This window comes from Neopelma chrysocephalum, unplaced genomic scaffold, assembly GCF_003984885.1.
Source record: "Neopelma chrysocephalum unplaced genomic scaffold, ASM398488v2 Primary Assembly neopelma1_187, whole genome shotgun sequence".
Lineage (NCBI taxonomy): Eukaryota > Metazoa > Chordata > Aves > Passeriformes > Pipridae > Neopelma > Neopelma chrysocephalum.
In genome coordinates this window covers 530069-545512 of record NW_020897849.1, presented here as the reverse complement: position 1 = coordinate 545512, position 15444 = coordinate 530069, and the positions used below count along the sequence as shown (strand labels likewise).

The 15444-nt window shown below is 42.6% G+C and overlaps 1 protein-coding gene across 5 annotated transcripts in view; it reads right to left on the bottom strand.

The window, feature by feature from the left end:
• Nucleotides 1-15444, bottom strand: part of CHCHD3 (coiled-coil-helix-coiled-coil-helix domain containing 3) — a 140576-nt gene that overhangs the window by 18219 nt on the left and 106913 nt on the right. For all 5 annotated transcript variants that reach the window (XM_027702463.1, XM_027702462.1, XM_027702465.1 and 2 more), the window contains one exon: nucleotides 10902-10972. In XM_027702463.1, coding sequence (XP_027558264.1) covers nucleotides 10902-10972 — 71 coding nt within the window. The remainder of the gene's footprint in view (nucleotides 1-10901; nucleotides 10973-15444) is intronic.

Sequence of the window (15444 nt, the reverse complement as noted above, 5' to 3'; positions counted from 1 at the left end):
AGCCCCACACAGGGTGCTCTGGCGGGGCCTTAAAGAGACACAATATAGTTTTTATCTCTTTCCCTCAGTTCCCCGGGTTTAAACGTTGGCTTTAAAATGTTTCAGGATATACTTGGATTTTATATCCCTGGCAGATGAATGGGAAGGCAGAGGATGGTGACACAGAGTGTGCCTTTATGGTTATTTTGGTTTTAAACACTGACAAGGCCTCCAATTTCAGTTATAGATCCTCCAGATCTACAGCACCACTAAGGCTTTACTGCTCCATAAACTGTCCTGGGGAAGAAATTCTCCTAAATTTCTCTTATTATTTCTCTTATTTGTGGCTTCTAATACTCTTTTAGGGTTAGAAGGTGGTGTGGGTTTTACGCTTCTAAGTGGAACATAAATATCAGGTCACATCTCTACAAGCCAAAAATGCCCAAGCAAACCACAAATAGTTGGGAAATCCCCTCTAAAAACCAGCAGGAAGAGTCTGGACTTGCTTCAGAATGAAAGCTCATGTTCAAGAAAATTGGAAATAGCATTTGTCAGGAACTGCAAAAGGCTTTAAAAACTTGGTTGGGTGATTTCGTGACCGTTTTCTCCCACAGATGTCAGGACTCATCCTTTACAAAGCCAGTGATCACCATGGAAAGGATCCAACTGCATGTTCAGGAAATAATTTAGCATTTTTCACAGTGGAATATTGAGGGCAAAAGTTAAAGAAAATACAGGGAAAAAATCCCTGTGTAGGACAGGAGTGTGTGTAGAGTGACACAGGTGGTCTGTGAGTGGCTGCAGAGCTGCCTTTGGATCCATTAAGTGACTTTTTTACAGATGCCCGTTGGAAAAGCCTGGGAAAAGCTTGTGAAAATCTGGAAATTTCAAGCTAAAAAAAGAAAGAATTTTTTTTTTTTTTAACAAGGCTTGGTAACTTCAGGGAAATAATTTCAAAATGGTCATGTTAATAAAAGGTAATTAGTGTCTATAATTCAGTTATCAAATGACAAATTCTCCCTGATCAAAGGAGTAGAATTGATGTAAGTTTGGGGGTAGAAGGAAGTAGGAAAGCTCAGGAGAGTAGGATTCCTGCTGCTGCCCTGGTCAAAAATGTACATTCTGGTATCCTGGTCAATTCATGGATAACAGAACTGCTTAAGAAACAAAATTATAGTTTCAAAAAAAAAATCCCTAATTATCTTATGCTGGAAATGCTACTGAAGGATCAACACAGAAAGCCAAAATATCACTGCTTGATTCTAATTAAAATGGAAACCAAAAGTTGGGTGACTTAGAACCTCTTCCTGTAAATGATCCCAACCAATTCACTGAAAAAAAACCCCTAAATATATATAAAAATATAAATACACATATATATATAATATATGTAAAACATATAAAAATATGATATATAAATATATTATATAAATATAATATATATTATATATATTATATTATATATTATATATATACAAATATACATATATACACAAATATATACAGAAGATATACATATATATATGTATTATATACTGTAAGAGGAAGAACTTTTCATGAAGTCTATGTAAAAAAATGGCAGCAATTAACCACTTAATTCCAAACTAAATTTGGCAAATATTTACCTTGGTCCATCTCCAAACCTTAAGGGGTAACAGCAACTCATGTCCGACCTACACAGGTCCTTCTTTGTTTTAATTACAGGACATAGATGGGCTAATTAAAGCTAAATTGATGTTAGGCAGGTAATTTGTTAGTGTTCTAATACATAAAAAGCATAAATCTGACGCAGAGCTATAAAGGCTTCCCTGACACCCACAATGCTGCCAATTCCTGCTGCCCAACTCTGCCCCATCCGAGGAAAAATGAGAATTAATTGAGTGTAACCAGGGCCAGTTTGACTTGCCTGAGCTGCAGCAGAGGGAGAGCAAAGGGATGAACTCCCTCTTTCCCCAAACCAGGAGAGACATCCAGGACAGGACAATCCCAGGGCACCTCCCAGGGCCCTCCCTGCCAGCTGCCAACAGCTGCAGCAGCTCCTGCTCCAGGGAACAGCACAAAGCACCTGCAGCCCGGTGGCATTTCTGCTGCTCCTCACTGGAGAAGGAGGGTTTGAGTTTAAAAATGTAAATAAGAACCAGCAACTCATTCTTGGGGATGGGTGATGGAAGTACAAGGATTGTGTCTTCCAGGCCTGACACCACACATTGTGCTGAAACCCTGACCAAGGTCCAAATCTGATGGAGATTCACCCGACTCAGGTTGCCCTGAGCAAACGGGAGGATAAAAAGCAATATTGGAAGATAAATTGCAATTCCAAGTGCAGCTCTGCTCAGAGAACAGCTATTAGAGCCTACCTGTCCTCCTAAAATCTTACCTATTTCCCACAGTAAAATAATTAAAGTATTTTTGTACCATTTAGCTTTATTTTTACCGTTTCACCTTTCACACCATTTTACTTTTTAGAGTAAGGGAGGTGCAAGACACTTGACAGATGCCACCATTTGCAAGTCCAGTAAAAGTTTTTACTCACAAAACCTGAAGTTTTACTTTTTTAACTAATCTCATGTGAACTAAGAGGTATCAAGGGAAGCTTAACACTTCCCTAGAAGTGTCCAAGGCCAGGTTGGACGGGGTTTGGAGCAACCTGGGAGAGTGCAAGGTGTCCCTGCCCATGGCTGGGGGGTGGAACTGGGTGATTTTTAAGGACCCTTCCAACCCAAACCATTCTGTGATTCTATATACTTTATAAGACATCTGAATACTATTTTTACAAACCTTATTTGCTGGTTCTGACAGCACTTTGCAACAAAGCACAGGATCGGATATTATTTCCCAAATGTTTAATGTATATTTTGGTTCTACCACCATGACTTCCCTCAGGTGGAGTCTGAACAGAACAACTGTGGTCTGTTATTTTTTTTTCCTGATTTAGCCCAAAACTACTGGAAAAGGGATTTAAAAAAAAGGGGGAAGAAGTGGTTAATTACAAGCGCAGCAAATGAGCTGCAGTGGAGGTGCTGTGAATGTAAATCAGCAGGTCCTGATGCAACCCCAGCAGCTTCCAAAGTAATGAGATCCTGCCGCTGCTCCGGCATCCTGCTTTGATCACTTCATCTTGCTCAGGAGCTCTGATGGGAAAACAAAGGTCTGTGGCACTGACCTCCCTCCCTGCAGCTCCCCTCCTCCCCCAAATATTAGTGCCTGATCAAGGAGTGCTGTCTTTCCACCCCGTGGTTTTGGAGTGGATGGTGACATAGCCAGGGGGGGCCCTGACTAAACACTACAAGCTCCTTGCAATGGGAAGTGTCATGTTGGAACATGTGGAGGTAATTGGTAATTCATTCTTCACCCTATAGCCAGGAACAGGTGAATTTCTTTAAAAAAAAAACACCCCCCATCAGCTCTGCAAAACAAAGCTTCTGTTCCCTCAAAGGGAGCTTCGATTCTGGGGGCCGTGAGATTTGTGGGATTTCATCCTACAGATGGCTCGGCCTCATTAAAAACATCCTTGGAAAAGGTATTTGTAAATCTCAGCCACAAAAGATTAGGAAATCCAGAACAAATTAATAATAAAAAGGAAGAGACCGGGGGGGTGTTGTTTAACCTTCCTGGCTTTAACGCTGTAATAGGGAAATCACCGAGTCGTGTTCGTGGGAAATCCCAACAAAGGATGCTTAAAGCATTAAAACAAGAGGCTTTACTCCTTGGGAGGGAGGAGGCAGCCAGATGTCCCAGGGCAGAGCCTGATGTTCTGACCACGCCATGAGGAGCTGCTCCTTGCCCTGGAACTGCAGCCAGTGAGGGCTGTTCCTTAATGAGAACATCCATCAATATCCAGGGGACTCGGATGATTCCCAGCACACAAAACACACCAATTTAACTCTTGGCCACTGAGGTGTGAAGGGAGAGTTTCACTCACTTGACTTCATAAAGGAGTTCTGTAAAATTACTTCATTTTCTCTGCAAGCAAATAGAGAAAACCTACAGTGGCTGGAACATGAGCATGTGCTTCCCCCCTTCCAACACATCAACCAGAGCCACTTGAAAAGGACCTTCAGATCATAAAATCATCGACTGCTTTGCTGGAAGGGACCTTAAAGATCATTTAATTCCAATTCCCCCTCGTTATCCTACAATAACAATGCTACAGTTATCAGTTATCCTACTACAGTTATCCCAGTCTAACAATAGCCTACAAAAACTGTCCTACTCCACCTGTCCTACCTCCCAGAAAATCTTTTATCTTAAGTATTAATCCATATAAAATTAAAAAATCTTACTCATGACCTCGCACTCTACTAAAACTAATTTAAAGATTGTTTTCTCCATTCCAGGTCGTAAAGTATCTCATTGTGTGTAAAACTGGTGGTAGCCTGAAGGGAGGTTTAATGAATGTATCCACGATTTCTCGAAAGGGGAAAAAGGATTATGGCAAACACGGAGAGTATTGGCTTGTTCTCTTCATTAATGTGCTCTCTGAATTCCGAATAATGGATTTTAAAAGTTGATATAACTCTTAAAAAACGCAGTCAGTGCTTCACACCCGTCTGCTGACCAAACAAGCGCATTTGCATTTCACATTTCAATTAGATATTTCAACAAAAACAGGATATTTCAACAGACTCAGGATTCTGTTTAACAGAGAAACACAGGGATACTGTGCCAGACTCCCCTGCTCCCACTTTGCTCGGGAACGAATTTGCATCCAGCTAAAAAGTGCACAATTAATATTTCATCCAGCCCTGTTGAGTTCCCTCCCTCCTAATGGACTGCATTGATCAAAGGGAGAAAGTTAAATGTCTGCGTTGCCGGAGGGGGAACCAACGTTGCCACGTATGAAGTGATCATCATTTCACAGGTAAACACACACTGAATAAAGGGTTTATAGGGTTTTGATTTTCTAAAGCTGTCCAAGGGATATTCTCTTGTATGTTTATAGGCTGCAGAACGACTGAGACAGGGGGGACTGCGACCTCCAAGGCCCCTTCATCAAGTTGGAACAGGGTGATCTTGAAGGTCCAACCCAAACCATTCTGTGGTTCTCTGATTCTAAGCTGAGCTGCTGAAAGGCAGAAATTCCTAATTCTTCCTTGCCTCTCCAGTCCAAGGCCATGAATAAGGAATTCAGGATGTGAAGGGTTTCACCAGCTGAGGTAATGCCGGGGCAAACAAAATCCCTTGGACAAAGTAGTAGAACAAACATGTTCCTTGAATGAGCTCTGCCCCAAAACAGCCCTCAGGTGAATCCATCAGGACCAAGTCCTGGCTGAAAGAACTGAGCAAATAAAGCAGATTCTGGTTTATTTAAAAAAACCAAACAAAAACATTCCAAAATGATGCTTGTGGAGTGTAACGTGTCAGAGCTCAGTCAACAGCACCACTTAAATCAGGATAAGGAACTCTCCCGGTGTCAGCACAGCTGTTTGTGAAGAGGTGGAAGAGCAGAAAGAAAGAGAAATGAGACCTTCAAGTAGCTCTGCAGCTGTGAAAAGCCCTGTGGGCTGAGCTGAGCTGGTGGTATTTAATACTGGGCACTCCCAGATCAATTTATGAACAGCTTACGCTTCTCCACAGGATGTCAGGAGTAACTCGGGATCATCCGTCCCCAGCTGGAACACGTGACAAAATAATTCAATCCTACTCCCAGCCACAGCATCAGCAGGGCAAACAGCACTGGAATGATTGTTTCCTGACAAAGCACCACAAATACTCGCTGTATTTGTAAGAGGAAAGATTAATTTTTAAGAGCAGCCACTGTTAATTCACGGCCAGGTTGGAGCACCCTGTTCTGGTGGAAGGTGTCCATGCCCCGGGAAGGAGGTTGGAATGAGATGAGCTTTGAAGTTCCCTTCCAACTCAAACCATTCTGAGATCCTATAATTCTCATTAAGGTACAAAAGGAATGACTAAAAATCTGAAAGTTTCTCACCAGGGGATCTGCACAAGCAGAAACAAAGGAGGAGTGATTTGCTTGGCCCTCTGCGACACCGATTTCTATGTTACAGCAGCACGTGAGTACAACAGGATAGTTCCTGAGGATGTTTGCATAAAGGAACTATCAATATTCCTAATTTACAGTGAAAAAGAGCCACTTCAAAGTCACCATATGTGCCTCAACATCACAGGGGTAATGAGGACAGTGAAAAAAAAGCCACACTCCCCTGGACTCGCTCCAATGTCATCGATAAAAGGTTATTTCCTCTCTATCCTTTTTTTACCAAAGTCCAGAAAATCAGCATCACTGCTTTGTGAGACAATGATATTTGAAGATCCAACACTGTTATTCATTTAATGTGGCTTCATGACACACTCTCTCAGCTTCACTTACAGTTCAAAAGAATATTAGTTAAAACACAACTCCAAGGAAATACTCCCAGTATTTCAAATATTTACAGATGAGCACCAAACACAACTTCTAGTGGAAGGTGTCCCTGCCCATGGCAGGGGTGGAACTGGATGATCCTTTAAGGTTCTTTCCAATTCTGTGATGGTGATGATGATGATGATGCTTTAAATTTTATTTTCAGTAAACACTGAGAAACCAAGCTTTGTGATGCAGAAGTCAGCAATCAAAGGAAGACTGATGATTTGTCATTTATCCCCATTCATTCTGTCCTGAGCCAAATCAAATATATTCCTGCTGAAGATATTTTCCAGATCCTAAGTGCCTGGAGATAAACGAGTCCCCACACCCATCAGAGCGATGGAAATGATCCAGGATCACCTGAAGTGGATCGATTTGGTCTGTAAAACTGCTCTGAAAACGGCTGGGATGTGTGAAGATTTTACTGTGTGAAGCAGCCTGAGCAAATCCCAAACCTTCCGGTGTTTATTCAAACTGTTCCCCAGAGGAATTCCTACTGATGGCAAAGCTTCATGCCCAAAAGTCTCACAGTAAGGGGAATAAAGCCACCAAAAGTTGGGATTCAGAACAAACACCTAAATTTCCAAATGATGCGAAGGATCCTCTGTGATTACAACTGTTAGTGCTGGATAATTTCCTCCAGGAATTTCATTCAGGCTCCCCAGGCTGCCAGAGCTCAAGGAGCTTTTGGACAACGCCCTCAGGGATAGGGTGGGATTGTTGGGATTGTCCTTGCAGAGCCAGATCAATGATCCTCGTGGTTCCCTTCCAGGTCAGGATATTCTGTGAGTCTGATCTATACAAACCCTGCACTGTGATGCACAAAATCCAGAATTTGGGTTTGGTGTAGACGCAGGAGTTTGGAAGTGACACATTATTCCTCGAGCAAAATTTTGGGGAATTAATTACATTAGTGGGCAAAACCTCACCACCAAAAGGATCAGGCAATCCCCAAAGAGGCCCCGGGGTTTGGACCCAGGGCTGGGCACTAAGTTTTTACCCAAAAAAACAGCAGCAAGAAGCAATTCTGTGTTGTCAATGAGAGCAGTGGAGCAGGAAGGGAATGGTAGGATAGTTCGGAAAAAGCACCAGTGCACAGCTTGGAATTCTACATCTCCCACAAGGAATCAAAACCCACAGAAGACAAAAAACATTTATTTTAGGCTGAATATGCCCTATCTGCCTACTCTGCTGCTAAATGAATAACGAAGACGTTACTCGGCTCTAAATTCCATGGGGGAATAAAACGTCGCCACTGCAGCTGCCGAACTTCAAATTCAGGGAATAAAAACCAAAAACCCACAATCCAACGGTACAATTTGATTAGGGAAAGTTCAAATCCTCACCCAGAGCTTGGTTCTTCTTGTAATATGACATTTTTTCCTTCTTGTGTAAACCTCTCATTATTAACAGAGCCATCTCCATAATGGAATAATTGGGGTTCTAATGGAAGCGTGGGGAACGTCGCTCCAACATTACGACCCCGTAATGGGGGTTTAATGGGATTTGGGAACTGCAGGAACTGCCTGATCCCACTCATTTAGGGTTTGATCAATGGGAACGAGATGCACCATTTGATAATTCCCAATTTGATCGATGGGAATCGGGACCGGGCCGAGATAAAACATTTATCACGGGCAGTCGGGATATCGGGTTAATCCGGGCAGCTCGGAATGAGGGGCTGCAGACAAAGACCTGCCAGGTCTCGGCTGCAAATCCATCTGGGATATTTGTATTTTCCCCCTTTGTAACGGGGTTAATTAGCCCTGCAGACTGATGTACTTCCAGGGACTAAATGGAGGAAGGAAAATCCAGGAAATATTTAATATACAATAACAGTATCCACTTGACTCTTGAAGGAGATGTAGATTAAAAAGGGGAAGAAATTCAAGTTCTCTCAATAAAACTTGGTGACTAACTGTAGACTAACTGTATACAAAAACCAGGACATATTTAATATATAATAATAGTATCCACTTGACTCTTGAAAGAGGTGCAGCTTAAAAAGGGGAAGAAATTCAAGTCAATAAACCTTGATAAATAATTGTAGACTAACTGTATAAAAAAACAGGAAATATTTAATATATAATAAGAGCACTTGACTCTTGAAAGAGATCTAGCTTAAAAAGTGGAAGAAATTCAAGCTATCTCAATAAAACTTGGTAACTAATTGTAGAAAACTGTATAAAAACCCAGGAAATATTTAATATATAATAATAGTACTTGACTCTTGAAGGAGATGTAGCTTGAAAAGGGGAAGAAATTCAAGTCACTAAAACCTCGTACTTAATTGTAGTCTAATTGTATAAAAACCCCAAGAAATATTTAATACATAGTAATAGTATCCACTTGAGTCTTGAAAGAGGTGCAGTTTAAAAAGGGGAAGAAACTCAGGTTCTCTCAATAAAACCTGGCAACCAATTGCAGAATAATTACATTAAAAACCCAGGACATATTTAATATATAATAGCAGCATCCACTTGACTCTTGAAAGAGGTGTAGCTTAAAAAGGGGAAGAAATTCAAGTCAACAAAACTTGATAACTAATTGTAGACCAATTGTATTAAAAACCCAAGAAATATTCAATATATAAGAACAGTACCCACTTCACTCTAAATTTTCCCCTTTTACTTCCTAATATTTTTCCTTTTCACTTCCTAATTTTCTTGCCTTTTACTTCCTATTTTTTCCCCTTTTTACTGCCTATCTTTTCCCTTTTTACTTCCTATCTTTTTCATTTTTACTTCCTATTTTTCCTCTTTTACTTCCTAATTTTTTCCCTTTTTACTTCCATTTTTTTCTTTTTACTTCCTATTTTTTCCCCTTTTTACTTCCTAATTTTTTCCCTTTTTACTTCCTAATTTTTTCCCTTTTGACTTCCTATTTTTTCCTTTTTACTTCCATTTTTCCCCTTTTACTTCCTAATTTTTTCCCTTTTTCCTTCCTAATTTTTTCCCCTTTTACTTTCTAATTTTTTCCCCTTTGACTTCCTATTTTTTCCCTTTTTACTTCCTAATTTTTTCCTTTTGGGTTTTGTTTTTTTTCCTTTTTAAGCCAACGGACCAATACTGAACCCACTGATCCAAAAGCTCCAAATAATTTTTAGGAAATTTGACTTTAAGTGCAAAAGCAGCACAGGAATTGCAGCAGTGCCATTTCAGCAAAGACCACTCAAATAGGTGATTTCTATTTATACCTTTAAAATCTAAAAAATTAAGAAAAAATCAGTCTTATCAAGCGTTAGGAATGTGATTCCCTCTCCAAATCCCTCTTGGAAAATACTCTGCTTTATGCAGATAGGCAGAAACATCCTTCAGAATTATTTTCTTAAAATCACTTAATGCAAAGGTCTGGCCTCTGCAATATCTACCAGCTCCATTTGTGCAAAAAGGAACCCAGAATTATTTGATTTACTTGGGAAATCATTCATATATCAGAGGAAAAACCCAATCCCAAAGCCCATTTCCCACCTCTGGCCACAAAACCCACCCAGAGCTCTGAGCTGGTTCCTCAGGATCGGGGTTTGAAATCCCAACAAAACCTCCCTTTGGAATAATACAAATGAGATTTAAAAACCTCACCTAACACAGGGAGGAGACACCCACTTAATGGGAATCTTATCACAACCTCCCTGGTTTTCCAGATATAATGGGACACCCTCCAAATTATCCTTAAATCAGCCCTTGATCAATGGTCACCTTGTCCCTCTTGTTAAGGGACAGATCAATTGAGTCCTCAGCACACTCTGCACCATTAACCAGCACAAAGATTTACAGGTACACTAGAGAATATCTAACAATTCAGGATATTAAGAGCTAAAACGAGGTTTATCTCACATTAAAGAATTTTATTTGCATCATTATCAGCAGCTCAAAAGGGATTTTCTCACCGAAAGTCAAAACAAAACACGGAACCAAAAGAAAATCCCTCCAACAAAAATCTAAAAATCATGGCAGAATAATAATTCATTTTATGCAGCATTTCTGGGTTAGAGCAGAGACCAGAAAGGGTGGGAAAAGTTCCCTCTGTATCCTCACTAAAATGATAAATGGAACCTTCTGCCTCGGGGATGAAGCAGCCAAAAGGGAAGAGTCCAAGGCCAAGGGTCAGAGTCCCTTTGATCCATCAATTACTGGATCTTTATTTAACCATTTTCAGGACTAATAAAAATTATTTAATTTGACCTTCACTGTTCAGGGCAAAGTGAAGTTCCCAATTTAAATCTTTCCCATCATGCAGGCACGGGATGAACACGATTGTAATGCAAAGTTGGAGCTACATTTTTGGTGCTCCATTTAGAGAAAGGGAATATATTTTTAGAGTATTTCTTATTCTTATCGGCTATAAATTAATTAATATATATTAACTCCATTTCTATGCAGCTTATGGTTTCTATACACTGGCTTCCAAATTCTTCCAAATTCCCTCCTTTCAATAACCAGCATGGATTGATAGGATCTATGAGGGGGGGAAAGGGGATTTATTGTGCAATTTAATGTGGATAAAAACTCCTCCAGCTGCCAGAATCAAGAAAAACCCAAGGGAACAGACTTACTTGAACCGAGCTGACACTTCATCAGCAGCTTTTTGGTATTGCTCTGTGGTGACTTTGTAGAACTGGGCACTCTGGGAAGGGAAGAAAACAAAATAAAAATAATATCCTTTATATGCATCATTTCAAATAATATCATTTATATGCATCAAAATATTTAGTTAATCCAGCTAATTTGGATATTTTATCCATTTAAGTTGCTCAAAAAACCCTCAAAATCTGACCACAAAATGAAATCCACACAAAATTTCAAAGATTACTTTTTAAATAAGTGTGTCCTCTTGGTTCTGGAAGGTTATGAAGGAGAGAGGAAATTCTAAAGAGACACGGGGTAAGAATCCCATATGTAGCACAAGGTGTTCCTGGAGGCTTTGAAACTTCTTCATCAGAAAGAAAAATCAAAATACTGAATCCTTCCTTCTTTGCATGTCACTGTCTGTGTTACTTACAAACACATCCCCATCTGCTTTACAGGTGACACTTGAGCCAAACTTCAAAGCCACACAATAAATTAACTACATTTTAACTTTCTCTTTTAGTCTTCGCCTTAAAAATGCCTTTGCAGGGAGTTATTGTGATTTTCCAAACTTCCAGGTCGCTTCAATCAGTCGCTAATTTTAATTTTAATTTTAATTTTGAAAATTAGGCAGCTTCAGAAGGTATTTTCATCTCCCTTAAACCCGGGAATGGCTTTGACTCGGTCTCATCAAGTCATTCCTTTCCAGAACGAAGGCAAGATAGGATCAGCGAGAAACAGAACTTCTCCATGTGTAAAAATGGCAAGGAGAGTTTCTGAAATTTAGAAGAAGGGGTAGGATATTCCAGAGGAATACAGGGATGGTGTGAGGTCATGGTACGGAGAAAATAAGAAGGGCCAAAGCCCAACTGTAACTTAAAACTGGCCACTGCTACAACAGACAATTAAAAAAGTCCCTATAAAAATATCAGCAACCAAGGGAGGGTTAAGGAGAACCTCCATCCTTTATTGGATGTGGGAGGAAACACAGTGACAAAGGCCCAGGAAAGGGCTGAGAAACGTAATGTCTTCTTTGCCTCAGTCTTTAGGAGTAAGATCAGTTGTTCATAGAATTACAGAATCAGCTGGGTTGGAAAAGCCCCCCGAGATCATCCAGTCCAACCTGTGACCCAACCCCACTGTGGTTCCCAGCCCATGGCACTGATGCCACATCCAGGCTGAGCCCCCCCAGCTCCCTCAGCCTCTCCTCACAGCACTTGTGCTCCAGTCCCTTCCCCAGCCTCGCTGCTCTTCTCTGCCCCTGCTCCAGCCCCTCCAGGACCTTCCTGAGCTCAGGGCCCAGAGCTGGACACAGCACTCCAGGGGTGGCCTCCCCAGCGCCCAGCCCAGGGGCACAAGCCCTGCCCTGCTCCTGCTGCCACACTCTTCCTCAGCCAACCCAGCAGCCATTGGCCCTCTTGCCCCCCTGGGCACCCAGAGCCCTGAACTGGAAGAGAAGGATGGGGAACAAACTGAAGACCCCATAATCCAAGGGGAAAGGGTCGGTGAGCAGCTACAGCACTTAAGAGACACTCTGGTCTGTGGGATGGGATCTACCCAGGGGTGCTGAGGGAGATGGTGGAAGAGCTCACTGAGCCATTTTCCATGGGTTATCAGCAGCCCTGGCTCACCAGGGAGGCCCTGGGGGTGCTGGTGTGAGTGGCTGGACATGAACCCGGGTGTGCCCAGGGGGGCAGGAGGCCAATGGCCCCTGGGTTGGATCAGGAACAGTGTGTCCAGCAGGAGCAGGGGAGGGATTGTTCCCTGTGCTGGGACCTGGGGAGGCCCCCTCTGGAATGCTGGGGGCAGTTCTGAGCCCCTCAGACAGGAGAGACCTGGAGGGGCTGGAGCGTGTGTGGGGAAGGGAACAGAGCTGGGAAGGGTCTGGAGAATTCCTGAGGGAGCTGGGGGGGCTGAGCCTGGAGCAAAGGAGGCTCAGGGGGGACCTTCTGGCTCTGCAAGTCCCTGGAGGGGGGAGCCGGGGAGGGGGTCGGGCTCTGCTCCCAAGGAACAAGGGACAGGAGGAGAGGGAATGACCTCAAGCTGTGCCAGGGGAGGGTCAGGTTGGATATTGGGAAAATTCCTTCCTGCAAAGGGCTGTCCAGCCCTGGCACAGCTGCCCAGGGCAGGGGTGGAGTCCCCATCCCTGGAGGGATTTAAAAGCCCTGTGGATGTGGCACTTGAGGACATGGTCAGTGGTGGCCTTGGCACTGCTGAGGGAACAGCAGGACTTAATGATCTTAAAAGTCTTTTCCAAGCTAAAGAATTCTATGATCTCATATCCAAAGACAAATCACTGTAATGTTGTGATGCTTCATGTCTAAATAATATATACTTGGCATTTTTCAGGAGGTTTTTATAGCCTTGGCACAGTTGGATTTCAGCTCTAATAACTAAGGCACCTGGCTGCACAGTTGGAGGAATAAAGAAAAGTTAAAACAGCTCAAAACTTCCCTAAAACCATTTTTTTCTCTGACTGACAGTGAAAACAGGTCGTGGAGATGCAGAAAGGTTGTGCTGGCACTTGCAAGAACTGTTCTGGAGCTTTGAGTCATCAGGAATCCCAGGGAGTCGTGGCAACACGGCAACGAAACTCTCACAGTCACACCCTGTGGGATTCCATCAAACCATTCTGAATCCTCATTTTAACAACCTACGACTTATCCCCTGGTTTAAAGTTATTGATGCCTCAATATCGATTGCGAATCTTTTAAAATATTTAACATGTGTCAGGCTGGGAGAGCTGGGGTGGTTCATTCTGGAGAAGAGAAGGCTCCAGGGAGAGCTGAGAGCCCCTTGCAGGGCCTAAAGGGGCTCCAGGAGAGCTGGAGAGGGACTGGGGACAAGGCAGGGAGGGACAGGACACAGGGAATGGCTTCCCAGTGCCAGAGGGCAGGGATAGATGGGATATTGGGAAGGAATAGCTGGCCCTGGTCCAGGTTGTCCAGAGAAGCTGTGGCTGCCCCTGGATCCCTGGAAGTGTCCAAGACCAGGTTGGAGCAACCTGGGCTAGTGGAAGGTGTCCCTGCCCATGGCAAGGGGTGGAATGAGACACTTTTTAAGGTCCCTTCCAAGCCAAACCCTTTCCATGATTCTATAACACACATGGAAGGCACGATGCAGCCCATGGAAAATGTCATTCCAATTTTAATGCTGGCTAAAGTGACCAGCTTTATTTGTTCAAGACATTGATGTATGAAAAAGCAATAAGGCCAACAAGGTTTTTAGGGAAAAAGCCTGTAAATGGAGAGATCACTCTTCTATAAAAGTCAAAGATGACACAGGGCCTGTGGTCATTGGGTTAGTAAACGTGTCCTGAGCAACATCCATCTGTGCCAAGTCATGTTATGAGGGGGGCAGGTAAGAGAGCCCATTCCAGCAAAAACAACTTTATGAAATTCCAAAAGACTCAGAACTAACTCAACAACAACAACAACAAAAAAACACCAATGAAAGGAAAAACATTTTTCTTTTCCACTTACAGATTTCACCTTCCAAGGTTCTTTCTGGCGAATTATAATCTTGAAGCACACCGAAATCACCGAATGAACCGCCAGCTCCAGACACGGGGAAAATTGTATTGCAAGGCTCATATTTTTCCCACAAATTATAACAAATTGGCTGAGACCTGCTGCAGTCAAAGGTCAGGCCCAGCCCTCAGAGAGCACAGTGCTCTGCTGCTCTCCTGCCTCCCACATCCAGCCCTAATAACTCATTTGTCCTGGAACCGAGGTTTCCACGCGCGGGACGTGGGGTCGTTTATTTTTTTCATAAATCATCATTGGCCAGGAAGAAAAGTGCAAATGAAACCCTGCTCACACCGGTGACCCCCTCGCATCCAGCAATCCCAGCTGCCCAATGACAGCCCCGTCCAGGTTTCCCGGGATGGAGATGGAATCAATAGGTCCGGGATTAGGCGGCGACTGAGGACGGGGCGAGCGAGGACGGGTCAGGGGCTGAGATGATGAATAGTTCTCCATCACCCCCAGTCCCCTCCCACACCAACATCCACTATAATCTTATTTGGGCCGTGATTTATCTTTCTTTGGCCTGATCAATAAAGATGAACACGACAGTTGTAAGGATCGATCGCCATTTTTTATCATTTTCAAGCATGAAGGAGCATTTCTGACACAAAAACAATATTCTGAGTGTACTTGTTCTACTTTTTAATTGCAGTTCAAGTGATCAACTGAGCTGCTATCTATGCCAAGAAGTTTTAATCCTACAGGAGACCCAAGCTATCAAGGCATCATTTGTTATCTCAGATGAAGTGTGCTGTGTTTCTTGGCTCAGGTCTTGCTTTGAAACTCACTCAGATTCTGCTTTAGAGATAAACTTGGTATAATCCAGAGATGAGGTAACAAGTTCTCCCTAATCCTCAAGATAAAAGGGCAATGGTCATTTCCCTAAATACAGAATAAAAATGGTGCTATAACATCACTTCCTCAGTCCTCAGATAAATATATATGTATTATTCCCATCCCTGGAAGTGTCTGAGTCTGGGCTGGACAGGGTTTGGAGCAGCCT